Source organism: Sturnira hondurensis, unplaced genomic scaffold, assembly GCF_014824575.4.
Source record: "Sturnira hondurensis isolate 20B ecotype Veracruz unplaced genomic scaffold, ASM1482457v3 Scaffold0014384, whole genome shotgun sequence".
In the NCBI taxonomy this organism is placed as follows: domain Eukaryota; kingdom Metazoa; phylum Chordata; class Mammalia; order Chiroptera; family Phyllostomidae; genus Sturnira; species Sturnira hondurensis.
This window is the reverse complement of record NW_028087015.1, coordinates 15310719-15324345: the sequence shown is the minus strand read 5'-3', so window position 1 is coordinate 15324345 and position 13627 is coordinate 15310719. Positions and strand designations below refer to the sequence as shown.

General features: G+C 48.3%; 1 protein-coding gene across 2 annotated transcripts in view; it reads right to left on the bottom strand.

Annotated features, from left to right (window-relative positions):
- Positions 1-337: 337 nt before the first annotated feature.
- The window catches only part of ANKRD33B (ankyrin repeat domain 33B), a 63447-nt gene continuing 50157 nt past the window's right edge, over positions 338-13627 (bottom strand). For both annotated transcript variants that reach the window (XM_037063008.1, XM_037063007.1), the window contains one exon: positions 338-6938. In XM_037063008.1, the coding sequence (XP_036918903.1) occupies positions 6106-6938 (833 nt within the window). In that variant the 3' untranslated portion in view covers positions 338-6105. The remainder of the gene's footprint in view (positions 6939-13627) is intronic.

The following is a 13627-nucleotide window of genomic DNA, read 5'->3' as shown; positions in this document are numbered from 1 at the left end:
ATTTTAGCTGTTAAGAGAAAATAATATTAATTTTTAAATTCTTTAAAAGGCTTTCCAGAGACAAGTTTTAAGTAAAAACTTGCTTAAAGAACAAGAACAACATTTCCATTGTACCATTTTGGTAAAAGAATACCCATAAAAAAACAGAACTACATTTTTGTTTTGACTTATGCGTATAAACACTTGGAACCATGATGGGAGGCTGCCTGTGTCACCAGTGTGGACGTCTGAGAAGAGCTGGGAGGCAAAAAAAATCACTATAATGTGCGAGACAGTATTCATCAATAACCAGAAACATTTTTAAAATGTTACCTTTGAAAAATAAAGTGAAACTGAGTCAGAAGAAAGTGCACATTTATTTCAATCAAAATAAGTGACATTAAAAAGATTGGTATATTTCATTGTTTCATTTTCTAATTTATACATACTTAGGCTTATTCAAATATCACATTATTGTAGCATGAGAATGTTTATTTCACAAATGATTTTTAACTTTGTGGCCACAATTTCCCCATATGTTTATACGATCACGTCTTTTTCTCTATACTTCCTAAACATTAAGTACAGAATTTGTTAGAAGTTTAAAAAAGATGTGTTCTTTCTGCTGAATAATATATCATATTTAACTTAAAGAGTACTAACCTTTTGGATATCAAAAACTGAAGCCATTGGGATCACCTTTATTTGTAGGCCCCAAAATAGCCCTGAGGTCTAAATAAGAAAATACCTTTTAGAAACTAACAGAAAACTCTCACTTTGAAATAAAGCACTACGATATTTACAGAATTGTATCTGGACTAAACGTTTTTGCAATTTCCAGAAACCCACCAGATTTTCAGAAATGACAATGAAAATAGTTTTGCACTCAGAAAACAGAGCTTATTATATCGAGATCAAACACCCCTGGAAACCAGGCGTCCCATGCAGAAGTCTGCACACACACCCTCGGACACCCGACAAACACCAGGTGGGGTGATTTGAGTGAAGAGAATTTTAATGAGATTAGCCTTTTCTGTTTATTTGAATGGGGTGTATTATTCAAATTCCTTAGGATGTTCCAAAGGCTCACGGGGCTGCTGGGAGCAGTTAGGGGTGTACAGCTTCCTTGTATGGTTTTCATCAAACTTGACATAGCGGTGCAGCTCCAAACCAGCTTCCAGAAGAACTTCTGCTCCCAAACTGGTGTTAAAGTGCTTCCAGGTGACTCCCCAGAACTTCACCAACAGAGGTCAACACCTGCCAGGCTCCACCTGGGAGGGTGGCCCCGGTTTGGTTTCCCTTCTACATCATCCTTAAAAACAACAGAAAGGGGTCACGTTGTGATGAAACAATGTCTCCCCAAACTCAAACCGTGTTATTACCTTTGATGGGAGTATCTACCACTTAGGCAGACTTGGGAAAATCTTAGCACTTCTTAAGGGTGGGTTCTACGGTTAACCTGGTGCCAACCTTCAGAGCGGTCGGCCCCGACCCATTGGCCATGGCTCTGCCGCCCGGGGCCTCTCCATGTCCAGGATGTTTCTCAAGGGCAGACAGACCCAGACCTGGCTAGAGGACCTCACCAAGGAGCTCCAATACTAGTCACCTGGACAAACACCACCTCTCAAAAAAAAAAAAAAAAAAAAGACCTGCATTAGGGCATGCTGTGTCACGTCCCATTGGCCGGAGCCCTCACAGTGGCCTTGGGCTTGCAGTCCTCCTGATACACACCATCCAAGCAGGTCACACCTGACATTCCCTGGGGGCACAGTGAAGCCACAGCAGCAGTCACCTTTGTGAGCAGAAAGCCAGGCCTCCTTCCAGGTCTTGTGTGGGCGCATGCGGGCACACTCACCCCTTACCACGCACTGTCCACTCTGACACAGCTCGCTGCAGGGGCCACGCCTTTCACACAAGTCTTACTTCAGACTGGGACAGAGCGAGGGAGCTGCAGCTCAGTGCTCACCTGAGCCACTCAAAAAGCAGTTTATCAATCCAGGTAGTGGTTGGGCTTCCTACTTCATTCAAAAATCCTCCAGAGGTAGATCTTTAGCCACTCGTTTTAAATGTTAATGAAGGAATGTGAATTCAAGGGCACAGAAGGGGGCAGCCGACTCCAGAGTCACACACAGGGGCCCAAAACAAGTTCTGGGTGCACCAGGGTGCAAGATGGAGAAGAGAGCAGCCTAGGTTTCAGGAAGAACCGTTCTTGTTGTCAGAGCCTTGTGGCCGGCAGTAGCTCGGCTGTGATGATGTTCTACCCAATTCCAGTCGTCCTCACGAACGTGACTTTGTTGGTTAAGGAGTGATGGTGCTCCACTTCGTCCTTTCTTTCCCAAGACCCTGGCCCTCCAAGCAGCTGCCCGATGCACCAGGGCTAAGTCAAGCCGGCTGTGGGGGGAAACCGAGGCCCGGGCCCAGGGGAACAGGCCCTGAGGGTTTCTGTGCAGAATCTGAACAGCTCCCCGCCTCCACGGAACAGAAAGGGTCCTGAGCACTTGCCCAATATTGTAAATAAGAAAAAGTGCTAGCATTTTATCACATAAAGGACTGGTTGTGACTTGGCGCTTCCAATAGTTTGTGATAAATCTTAATTCTGTCAGCAACAACCATATTGTATTAGAATGGAAAAATGAGCAAGCGTGAATCTCCAGGTGAACCCAGAGGAAAAAATAACACCTGACTAACAGCAGGGCTGTAACTCATTTCACAGAGCAAACTTAGAAAAATGAGGAAAAGATGGTCTTCTCTCTTCATGTAGTGTGGACAGGGGGAAAATACAGTGCTCCTGCCAGAGGCTGCAAGAGACAAATCATAGCTCCTTATTAGTCTTGGCTCATTTATTTACCGCTCAGGGATGCTCTTCTTCATAACTTGGTGCCCATGCTTCTTCCCTGGGGACAGCAGGCTTCACATCCACGGGAGGACTAGGGTCTGGCCCCACCTCCTAGGATTCAGTTTCACAGATAACGGCCTCGTCTCCACTCACACTGGACTTCCAGAGACCTGGTCACCCACTGACAGCAGGAGGAAGAGGACAGAGGCAGCCTGGAAGGGTCCTTCTGCACCCTTCCCACAACTCCCATTTTCCAACTGACATCATGACATCTATCCTTTTCGGCAAGATGAGCCTCAAGTCTTAGGAGGGCCTACAGTGGAGATGACAAAGGTATTGCAGTTTCCCATCTTCGTGTCCCTGAGCTGGCTCACGCAGCCTATTGGGAGGAGTGTCAGAAAAGCAAAAGTCCATGACGTCCTGTGCTGCATTTCCCTAGCGTAGCTCCAGACGGGACACCCAGGTCATTCCACACGGGCTCTCCCAGTCTTCCCCTCCTCCTTCCCAGCGCTGAGCTCGGTGCTGGTCTGGCCATGTCACACTTGATCCACATGAGCATGTAGAAAACAGTCTTTTCACCGCACAGATGGGAGGGTGGTATGAGCAGCGGAGAGCCCACCTGTGTGATCACAAAGAACACTATTCCCAGAGGGGGTGAACTTTTTAAAAATAAATACAAGGGTTCCCACCCACAAGAGGCAACTGAGAGGCACTGAAGTGACTCCACGTCCACCCCAGAGCCATTTCAGCTGCCAGGCTCGCTGGTGTCCAAGAACCAGGAGACCTCAATTGAGGGGTGGTCCCCGAACGTCGCCCTCAGCGACAGCAGCACTGGAGAGGTCGGAGAGACATTTCTTTTGTCTAGTTTAATCGTAATTCACACAAACACTAAAAAATATTAAAATATACTTCAACTTTGCTCCTAACTACGTTTATGTATAAATCCCTGAGACGGTACCTGTCAACTTGAAATTTACTATTTATAGTTAATCAACATCAGGAGTACATGCAGACACCACAGCCCCTGCTCTCTGTACATGGGGTAGGGAGTGCTGTCATCCATCGGGAGAGAAACCTAGGACCCCCTGCCTAAGAGGGGGTGGGGACTAAATTCTAAAGCAACTGCACAGACGCTGGAGCATCTGCTCCTTGTTTACTATTGGGGTTTGGAGGTCACTATGTGATTATTTACCAGGGATGCCATGTGCCTCTCAGACGGCCTTGCTTCTCTGACCTAGTTATACCTCAGAGTGGCGGGGCGAGGGATGAGCTGGGTACTCGCCAAACCCGAAGAAAATGGGCAGAGGAAGAAAAGGCAAGTGAGGCAAAAAAAAAGGCAGAGTAGGTGGCAGAGAAAAAATGTGACAAAGCCACGGAGACATGAAAATCCGAGGGGGCCCACCAGCGCCGCTGCCCCTGACACTGGAGGACAGGGGCAGGGAATGACCCTGAGTGAGCAAGGCAGCCAGCCATTCAAAACAACAAAAATACGTAAACACAAAAAAGTGGTCTTAAACAAAACGCCGGATAGGACCAGCAGGGAGACTGCGGATGCTTTCACCTTGGGGACCAGCCCTCATCTCATCCAAGGGGACTTGGCCAATCCAACTCTTAGCCACCACGGTCACCTGCAGCCAACTACCACCAGTGATGCTTAAGGGGGTCCAGACCTCTGAGCCATTCTTCTCGTGTCTTTCTGGGATGAGGGAGGAACTCACTACGATCTGTGTTTAAAGGCTGGATCACCACCACAACTATTCCCCATCAGTTCAGATGCACTGTGCAATACTGAGGGTTGGGGGAGGGGAGTATGAGATCCCTGAGTCGCAGGGAGCACAGTTTGACCTGCGAATCCAGGAATATATTATAAAGGCCTTCTAAATCCACCTGTGATATTTTAAATCTAGAGCTTCCGAGCAGGATACTCTTTAAATAAAGTGCTGTCAATAGTGCCTATGGGACATACTCTACAACCTACATGGCCAGTAGAATTTTCCAATGCTTTCCAGATTTAGAAAAAAAAAGTGTGGGCAGGAAACTCCCACTGAGAGCTTGGGGCCCAGGGCAAATCCCATCCGTGCTCTGCCAAAGTCCCCACAGCTTGGAAACCCTACAAAGTCAGCGTCAGGAAAAACTGAACCCCGGGACAGTCATCAAAGGAAAAAGGCAAGTTTGCACCGGGAAATCTTTGGAACTGAGTCTGGGGGAGGGAGCCACCAGCCCACTCGAGGAGAGTTCGCCTAAAACAGTCTGCTCAGAGTCAGCTCTGATCCCTGTTCCTCTAGAAGTTACTGCCCCCACTCCAGTAGTTTTCACTCTGGGTCTCTTCTTCTTTTTGCATTGTTTCATATTGTAAGAACATCTGAATTCCATTTATCAGAGAGCACATGGCTTGATTTCGTATTTCTAATAATAATTTATTAGATTTGCCCCTGTTATTGTTAAGAAGTTTTTCCTCTTATATCTGTTTTTGAATATGGTAAAGATTTAGTATCCAGCTTATCTAAAATCCCTTGCTTAAAATGAACTTAGTTCTAGCAATAAATAAGTTTCTCTATGCACCATTTCATGCTTTGGCAATAGGTTTTTCTTCATTATTATTAGTGTATAAATAAGAGAGCTTGAACAATAAGATACAAGGCAATCTGACTCCTGTCTCACTTGATCATTTTGCTGTAAAAATGCCTCCACCAAATAGAAACAAATATTTGTCATCACTTAATGAAATTAACAAGAACATACAGGGCTATGTGCACCCAGAATGAAAAGGAAAGGCAAGACCAAAAACAAAGAGCAAAATGGGGGAGAATTTCCCAAATCATAGTGATATCACAAATGATTATTGCTAGAAACAGTATTTTAAACAAACGCTCTTCAGAAAAATACATTAAAACTGTCTTAAATATGAACAGTCCCACCACCGGTAAAATGTTGCAAATTTTATCACGATTTAAAATACAAAATTATACAGAAAATGCCCTTTGATAAATTGCTTTTGAAATTTTTCTTGAGGTTCTAAACGTAGACTTTTAGGCAAACCGCCTACTAGGTGTATTGATTGCTAGGGGAACTGGTTTTAGGCAAAGCAATTTGTGCTCTGCCCACCTCACTCCTGGGTGCAGCCTGAACAAACAGGGACAGCTCTCTGGCCCCGCAGAGGATACTGTCCTGGAGGGCTGTGAGCAGCGAGGGTGGGCAGGAGGTGCACCCTTGCTGGCGCTGAGCCACGCAGCCTCTCCACGGCCCCCTCTGGGGGCTCCGGATAGCGCAGCATCCAGACCCAGCTCCCCTCACGTCCTTTTCCTCCAGGGTGCCACCCTCCTTTCCTTCTCCGCTGCTGCCACCCGCTGCTTCTCCGCCTCTTCCGCCTTCCTCCTTTCCTCTTTGGCCTCCTTGTACCTCCACTTGGGGAGCTGCAGGTGGGAACTGTCCTTGGTGCTGCCCTTCGCGGGCACCCGCTCGGGCTGGAAGGTGGGTGCAGGCGCCTTGGTGATGCGCACCCTGGGGATGACCACGCCTGGCCGCATGCTGTGCCTCCTCAGCAGCTGTAGAGGCAGGAGACTGGCCTTCCGTGGGGCACCTGGCTGCTGTGGAGACGGGAGGCTGGCTCTCTGGGCCCCCTCTCTGAAGATGCCCCCAGCGTGGGAGGTCCGGATTCGCTCCTCGGTGCCCTCTGCCTTGTCCCTCTCCTGGGTGTATGTGTCCAGGGCCCCAGGGGCCTCCAGGATTTCCTGCACTGCTAGCCGCCTTTTTCCCACACAGGGGGGGTTCTCGGGGCACACGGTCTGGCAGGCGATGGCCACAGCAGGACTGTAGAGACTCGTGGTCATCCTGACCATGTGGTCCAGGACCCCTCCATCCTCCAGGCCCTGGCGTGAGCGGGAAGTCAGTGTGGACCGCACAAACTTGGTGAACCTCTGCAAGCAGTTTTTGGAGTCTGCAGACTTCGAAGACCCCTCGAGGGGCAGCGGCAGCTCTGGTTTGTAGCTTTCCCCAAACTGCTCCGGGAAGGGTCGTTCCAGCAGCCTCTGGATGAGGTGCACCGCCTCCGTCCGCCCCGTGTACATGGCCCACTCCTGCGGTGACATCCCGCGGCGGGGGTCCCTCGCGTGGACATCTGCTCCTGAAAAACACAAAACACAAACTGTTATGAGTGGAGGCAACAAGGGGTTTTCCCTTCCACAGACAAGAAAAAAATCACTGGAATGAAAACAAAGATCAAACTTCCAAATAACAGCATCTACCTCTAGCCAGGTGGATGAACCTGCCTCTCACCGGGCCCCGCTGCATTTACCGGCATAACACAAGGGCACCTTTAAGTGCGCCATTTAATGGCTTGTCTTTCCTAACTGAAACCGCCTGACGTCAGCACCTCAGTCTTGGAATTTTTAAAGAGCTGAGCTTTCACGGCCTTCATCAATGGAGAGATGACGACAAAGATGCTGTGTGAACACGGGGCGGATGCTGCTAGAAGCTTCTAAAACTTCTAACAGTCACAGTCACTTGCATTTATTTACCACCTCACCTTTCCCTCCCAGACCCTGTGAGGGTGGCTGTGGTCGTTGTCACAGAAACGTGAGGCCGTTCACGTCTCTGGTGCAAAGGCACCTCTCACTTGTTTTTGACTCCTCAACACATAATGTCCCGGCTGGTAGGGGGCGTGCATTTAGTAAAGGGTTGTTACCGAACGGATGGTAGTTGCAGTGTGTGTGTGTGTTGGGGGCGGGGGGGCCGGGAGGGGCGCTGCCTGAGGCCTCAGAGCTGGTGAGAGAGCAGGTCTCCTGACCCTCCGCCCCATGCTCTTCCCCCCACCGCACACAGGGGGCAGGCAGTCCCTTCCTAGGGGACAGTGTTCTGCACCAGCCTGGCCAGGCTCTGGTTCAGGGATTTAATCAAACACAAATCTAGGCGTGCTGTGAAGGTAGTTGGTAGATGTGGTTAACATTCATGCGCAGTTGACTTGTACTCAGGGAGACTACATGAAATAATGTGGGCGGGCCTTGTCCAATCCCTTGAAGATCTTAAAAACAAAAGCTGAATTTTCTGAAGAAGAGGGACTTTGGCTTCAAGATTTCAGCAGCAGCTCCTACACACATGTCTAGCCCACTGGCCTGCCTATGGATGTCAAGCTTGTCAGCCTTCCAAACCACATAAGCCACTTCATTAAACCTCTTAATAAAATAAACCTCTTAAACTATATCCCCCATCGGTTCCATTGTCCTGGAGAATGCTGACTCCTCCTTCTCCATAGCCTCACTTACACTAGGCACTTCCTCAATAAATCTCCCCCATACCACTCACTGCCCCTCCTAATATTTTATAAATTTCAGCTTGGTAGTAAAATAAGAATTAATAAGGAATCGCTGTTCAATTCATCATGGTCCAATCTCAGCCCCATATACAGTTAAAAATTATTCAGAATTTCAAGCCCCATTAGTCATGTTTTCACTGGCCGCAATGTGGGGAAGTGGGGCAATTATCCAATCCGCGAGCTCCCCGGGACCAGGCCAGGCAGAGGCTTCTACCCTAGGCGTCTGACCTGTGGGGACTGCTCAGTATGTGCCGAACTGAGAACAGCAGGGGACCCCGGCACCCCCTAGCGGCCCCGCGCCCCAGGCAGATCCAGCTCACCTGATTTCACCTGGTGACGCCTTAACTCTGTGACACATTAAGGAATGGCCGTACAAGGAGAGTGGTAATTATTTAGAACTGGAAATCACGATGGAACTCATTAGCTAGAGTACAATTTATAAACGGACTGAAATGAAAGGGGGCAGTAAAAATGTCATTGTGAAAAATAGATGACGCATTAAACTTTAATTAATTGCATGTCACTTAAAAAAGGAACAAACTGCAAAATTAAAATCTTAATGAACACCACTTGAAAGAGACATTTTTCAAACGCTAATGGAGAACTGACGGAGCAGCTGTCCCGGGCTGACCACACCTCTTCCTGTTCCTCCTGCCCCTTTTCAAGATGACCTGGGAAACCACAAACATGCCGAAGAACAAAGGCCATCCGAACTGCGACGCAGCCCAGGCACCTTATGCATGTTCTACGTCAGGGATTCACGTCCCTAAGGAACTACTAGGAAGGGTGACACTTCGGCCTGACCGTAGTGATGAAGTCACGAGAGACAGGTACTGACGACTAATGCAGGGTGGGGTCAAAGCAGGTTTACAGCTGTGAGCCTGCGAAACAGTTCATTCTCGTGTTATTATTTATTAATTGTCATATGATTTTTCCATACGAACGAATGTAAACCTATTTTTGCCCCACCCTGTACTGCTTTTAGAGAATATGGAAAAACTTCCGAAACACTACTGTATCCGTCTTCTCCCGGTGAGACCATCAGCCTCCTCACCTCCTACCCAACACTGTTTCGCCAAGGGCGCAAGCCGGGCAGACAAGAGCTGGGCTTCTGCCAGCAGGTCCATTTGCTGCCGTGCTGAGTGCCGCCAGTCGTCAGCATCCTCTGTTATATTCGAGGGAGCTACGTACTCAGTTCTAGGCAATGCACCATGAATGGTCCAGCCCAGGGTTTCGAAACCTCGGCACTATCGACTGACATTTCCGGCCACGTGGTTTTGTTGTGAGGGTGGTCCTGTGCATTGCAGGACCTTTAACAGAATCTCTGGTCTCTACCCACTAGATGCCAGTAGCGCTCCACCAGTTGTGAAAACCAAAAATGTCCCAGACCTTGCCAAAGGCAATTCTGTTCCCCACTGGAGCCCCGAAGAGAAGGCTGTTGCATCCTGCTGGGAGGGACAAGTACAGTGGGGGCTGCTGCTTCCTGTCTGAAGCATGAATCTGCAGCCAGGAGCTATGAGGACCATCTTGCAATCATCAGGTGACCGGGAACCAAACTGAGGTGGGGTGGGGCACGAAGTGGACAAGAGGAAGGAACCTGGGTCTGTGATGTCCTCATGGCCCAGGACCAGCTCTGCATGGTGACTGCCTACCTCAAAATTTCTAGTAAGGTCTGAAAAACACATGCCTATCTTCCTTAAACCACCACCAAGTCAGACTGCTGTTTCTCACAGCAGAAAGCACTCTAAACAGGTCCTAAAGGCAAACAAGCTACCCCCCCTTCACTCATTCTCAGGCTGCTTCTCCCAGAGAGTCTTGGCCAGATCCGTGGAAACAGCGAGGGACAAGCAGAGCCTGGGACGCATCACTTCCTTCCCTGTTTCTCCACCAGCACCCATCCCCACATTATCTGTCCTTCGAAGCCCGGCTGTGTCTCCCTCCCGCCCAGAAGCCTTTCCAGTCACATGGGACCACTGTGGACCAATCTCTGAAAGCCTCCTCCTGTGCCACCTCTGGCCTGTATCTTGGGTACTTGGGATATAATCAGTATGACAAGTCAGGACGCAGGGTCACAGGGTTACCCCAGATGGGCACCAGGCCATCTACACTCCAGCCCACTGCACAGAGGGGAACTGCCACAGGTTGCACGCGCCCAGGATCCCCCAGCCCCAAAGGGCCCGACTTGGAGGATAAACACCCCAGATGCCCTGGCGTACCCCCACAACTCATTCCTGACATGTCTTTCCTAGGTTCCAGGAAAGGCCGACTGCTGGCTGCCCACAGGGGTCACCAGCTCATCAGCACAATCTATTACCTTTCCTGTCATCCTGGTCTCACTTCCCTATCCTTCACACCACTTTCCAAGGTCACCTTCCAGAGGAACTGCTTGCCCCCAAGTCCTTGCCTGGGGTTTGCGTTCATGGGTACCCAAGCTAAGACACTGCCCCGCATGATACAGAATGCCTAGTTTTGAGACCTTGTTCTGCTTAACAACTTGAAACTATTCCAGCTGGGCATATAGGAAATCCATGTTTTTCTTATAAACAGAAAGAAACCTTTGAGTGGCATCATACCCTTTGGCTTTCCAGGAGCACACAGTCTGGGCTAGCCCAGGACAAAATGGCCACACGGTCAATACCACATGTGCTCCCTGTTCCTCAGTCAACAAGCCTCCCACACCTGCTGCTTTTTTTCCATGGAATCACAAATGACTTCGCAGTTTTTTGTTTGCTTAGTTTTGCTTCCCAGGTGCTGCAGCAATTACACTGCCCCCTGGGGGCGGGGGGGGGGAGCCAGCTCTCTCAAACAAGCCTGGAACCTGCCAGCCTGGATCCACCAAGTTCCGTCTGCCTTCAGAGACGACCGCGTCCTCCACACAGCTTCCCAGAGCCACTTATTTAAACAGACCTGTCACTCTGGGCATTAATATTCATTCCATCGCATTAACAAGGTCCCACAGCCTTCCTTGTGATTCTCATCAGCAGAGCCGACAGGATTCCATGGGAAGCAAAAGCCAAAGAGCCAATAAATCAGCTTTTCAGAACCCGGTTATATTTTTAGTAAAATCCAAAGTCCTGATAATTTGAACATTATTTTGCTCTGCCTGACAAGGTAAGATAAGAGCTGTTATGTGCCTGCAGGTTCTCAGCCGTTGGAAAAGGCGAACAGTTTAGGGGAGCACCCCGTTCAGTGACTCATCACTTCTAAAAGGAAGTGGTTCTTATTGAATATAATGAAACTGCAACTCGGAACTCAAGCTCAGGAGCAGAAACACACTCGGTTACAGAGGAATTCTGCACTGGACAAAATGAGAAGGAGACACACACTTGCACCCCGACCATTACCATGCGGTAATGCTAACGAACGCCTTTTGCTTTCGAAGCAGCCACAAGATAACCATCCTGTGCTGGCCCCCACGGTGCCTTTCGCGGCTGTACAGAAATGCCAATCCAGAAGAAATACTTGGGTATTCATACCTTCAAAAGCTTTCATTTTTCTTAATATGGATAAGACAAAACTACTTGTGCAAATACTTTTTTAAATACCTTCACAAGTATCTTGTTGCTGCCCACCACACCCTGGGAAGACATTCAAGCACATTTTTTTCCTTTTAAAACACACATACACGTCTACTATAAAAGGAAAATGAAACTCGCTTTCCTGGGAGAAAGAACCATAAACTAGCATAGCAGTAAGAGCAGAAAATGAAAATATTGTAGAAGTTAGACTCTACAACCAAAGCCTTAGAGGGCGGGGCAAAAGCTCCCTGAAAAAGACATCAGGTTTTTATTTTTAGAAGGAATATAGGGCAAGTTGAAATGAAGAACGTGTACAAGAGGGGGAAAATCCTCCTTCCGTGTTTTCCCTCTTTTCACATGTATACTAGTGACATCGGTGGTTCTCGCTGGGGAGCAACTGTGCTCCCCAGGGATGCCCAACAAAGTCTGGAGACAATTCTGGTCATCAAATCTGGAGGATGCCAGAGTCACCTGCTGTCAGAGGCCAGGGATGCTGCTGTGCACCCATCTACTCCCAGGACAGCCCCCAATCAGAGAGAATTACATGGGCCCCAAAGTCAACAGTGCCAAGATTGAGGAAGCCTGAGTTACTGTCTGTTGCCCTCAAAAAGAAGGCTTAAGTATCTCAGCACAAGGATATTTTTCAAAGGGAAAAATAGACCATATTTTTTCGTGCATTTTGACAGATAATTATTGAACACATAAACTCACCAAAAACAGTAACAACAATGAGCATAACCAAAGCTGACTGAAGGCTTCCTCCATTCCAAGTACGCATCCAAGGGCTTTCCACACGTGGACCCATTCAGTCCCCATCACATCTTCCTGCAGTAGCCCCTGTCATTTGCCCCATTTTATAGAAGGGGAAACTGAGGCTCAGAACATACGGTTCAGGGATGAACATAGACAAGGCCTGTACTCGGGCAGAGTCTAGACTTTGATGGGGCGGGGCTCACAGTGGAGGAGACAGGAAAAGGAGAGTACGTAACACCTAATGCCCAGTTTGTTATCCAAACAGCTGTGTAGGCAAAAAAAACATTTAGCAAGGAACACACTACCTGCAAGCAGGCCCACCTCTCAAAAGACCAAAAAGGTGTTTCTGGAACCCTGTGAATGCGTAGCCAGTGCCTGCAATCTCCACCGGACCCGGAGGAAAGTGGAAAAGCAGCAGAACCCAGGCATTTGCCAGAGTGACTAGAAGACAATCAACCTACAGACAAAAGGGTTTGTGATTCAAATTAATTCACTGGGGAAAACACAAAGATGTGACCGACACCACGCATTTTTGGTTGAAAGAGTAAATTACTGAAGACCTACACTCAGCTGTAACTAGATCCAGAGTAAAAGCAAAGGAAGCTTCCTCCCAACACATCACAGCCACCATTTAATCAAGACTCGCATCTCTCCCCAACACAGGACCGGCAAAGTGTAAACTGTTGAAACCGACGTCTCACTTTTGAAACTGTCAGTGAGTCCAAAGCACAGTCAGTAGGATTAATTTTAAGTACGATCTTTTTTATTTCCAAGAAAGTTTTCATCTTCGAAGCCTCTGTCTTCACTTACTGAATTTATTTTCCTTACAGCATCCCCTGAAACACTCAGGTTAGAGCAGGAGGGAAAAAAAAAAAAACTAAAGCAAGCTGTGAGTCGTATAATCCTTCTCATCACAAGGAAGCAACAGGCAGGCTCAGCCCGGAGGACACTGTACGGCGGGCAGCATGGAGATGGCCACGTCATGGGCAAGGAGGTGAGACTGGGAAACTGTCACAGACCCCAGTGGACCAGGGACACGACGAGTAAAAGCGAGAGGCCTGGGTGGGGCCCTGAAACAGTTAATAGAAGAACTGGTAAAATCTGATAAAACCTGGAATTTACTGAATAAAAATTCACCCATGTCAGTAAGATGTTAACAGGGGGGACGAGGAAGGGCTGTGTGGGGACTCTCTGTCCCATCTTGGTCACTTTAGCATACATCTCAAATGT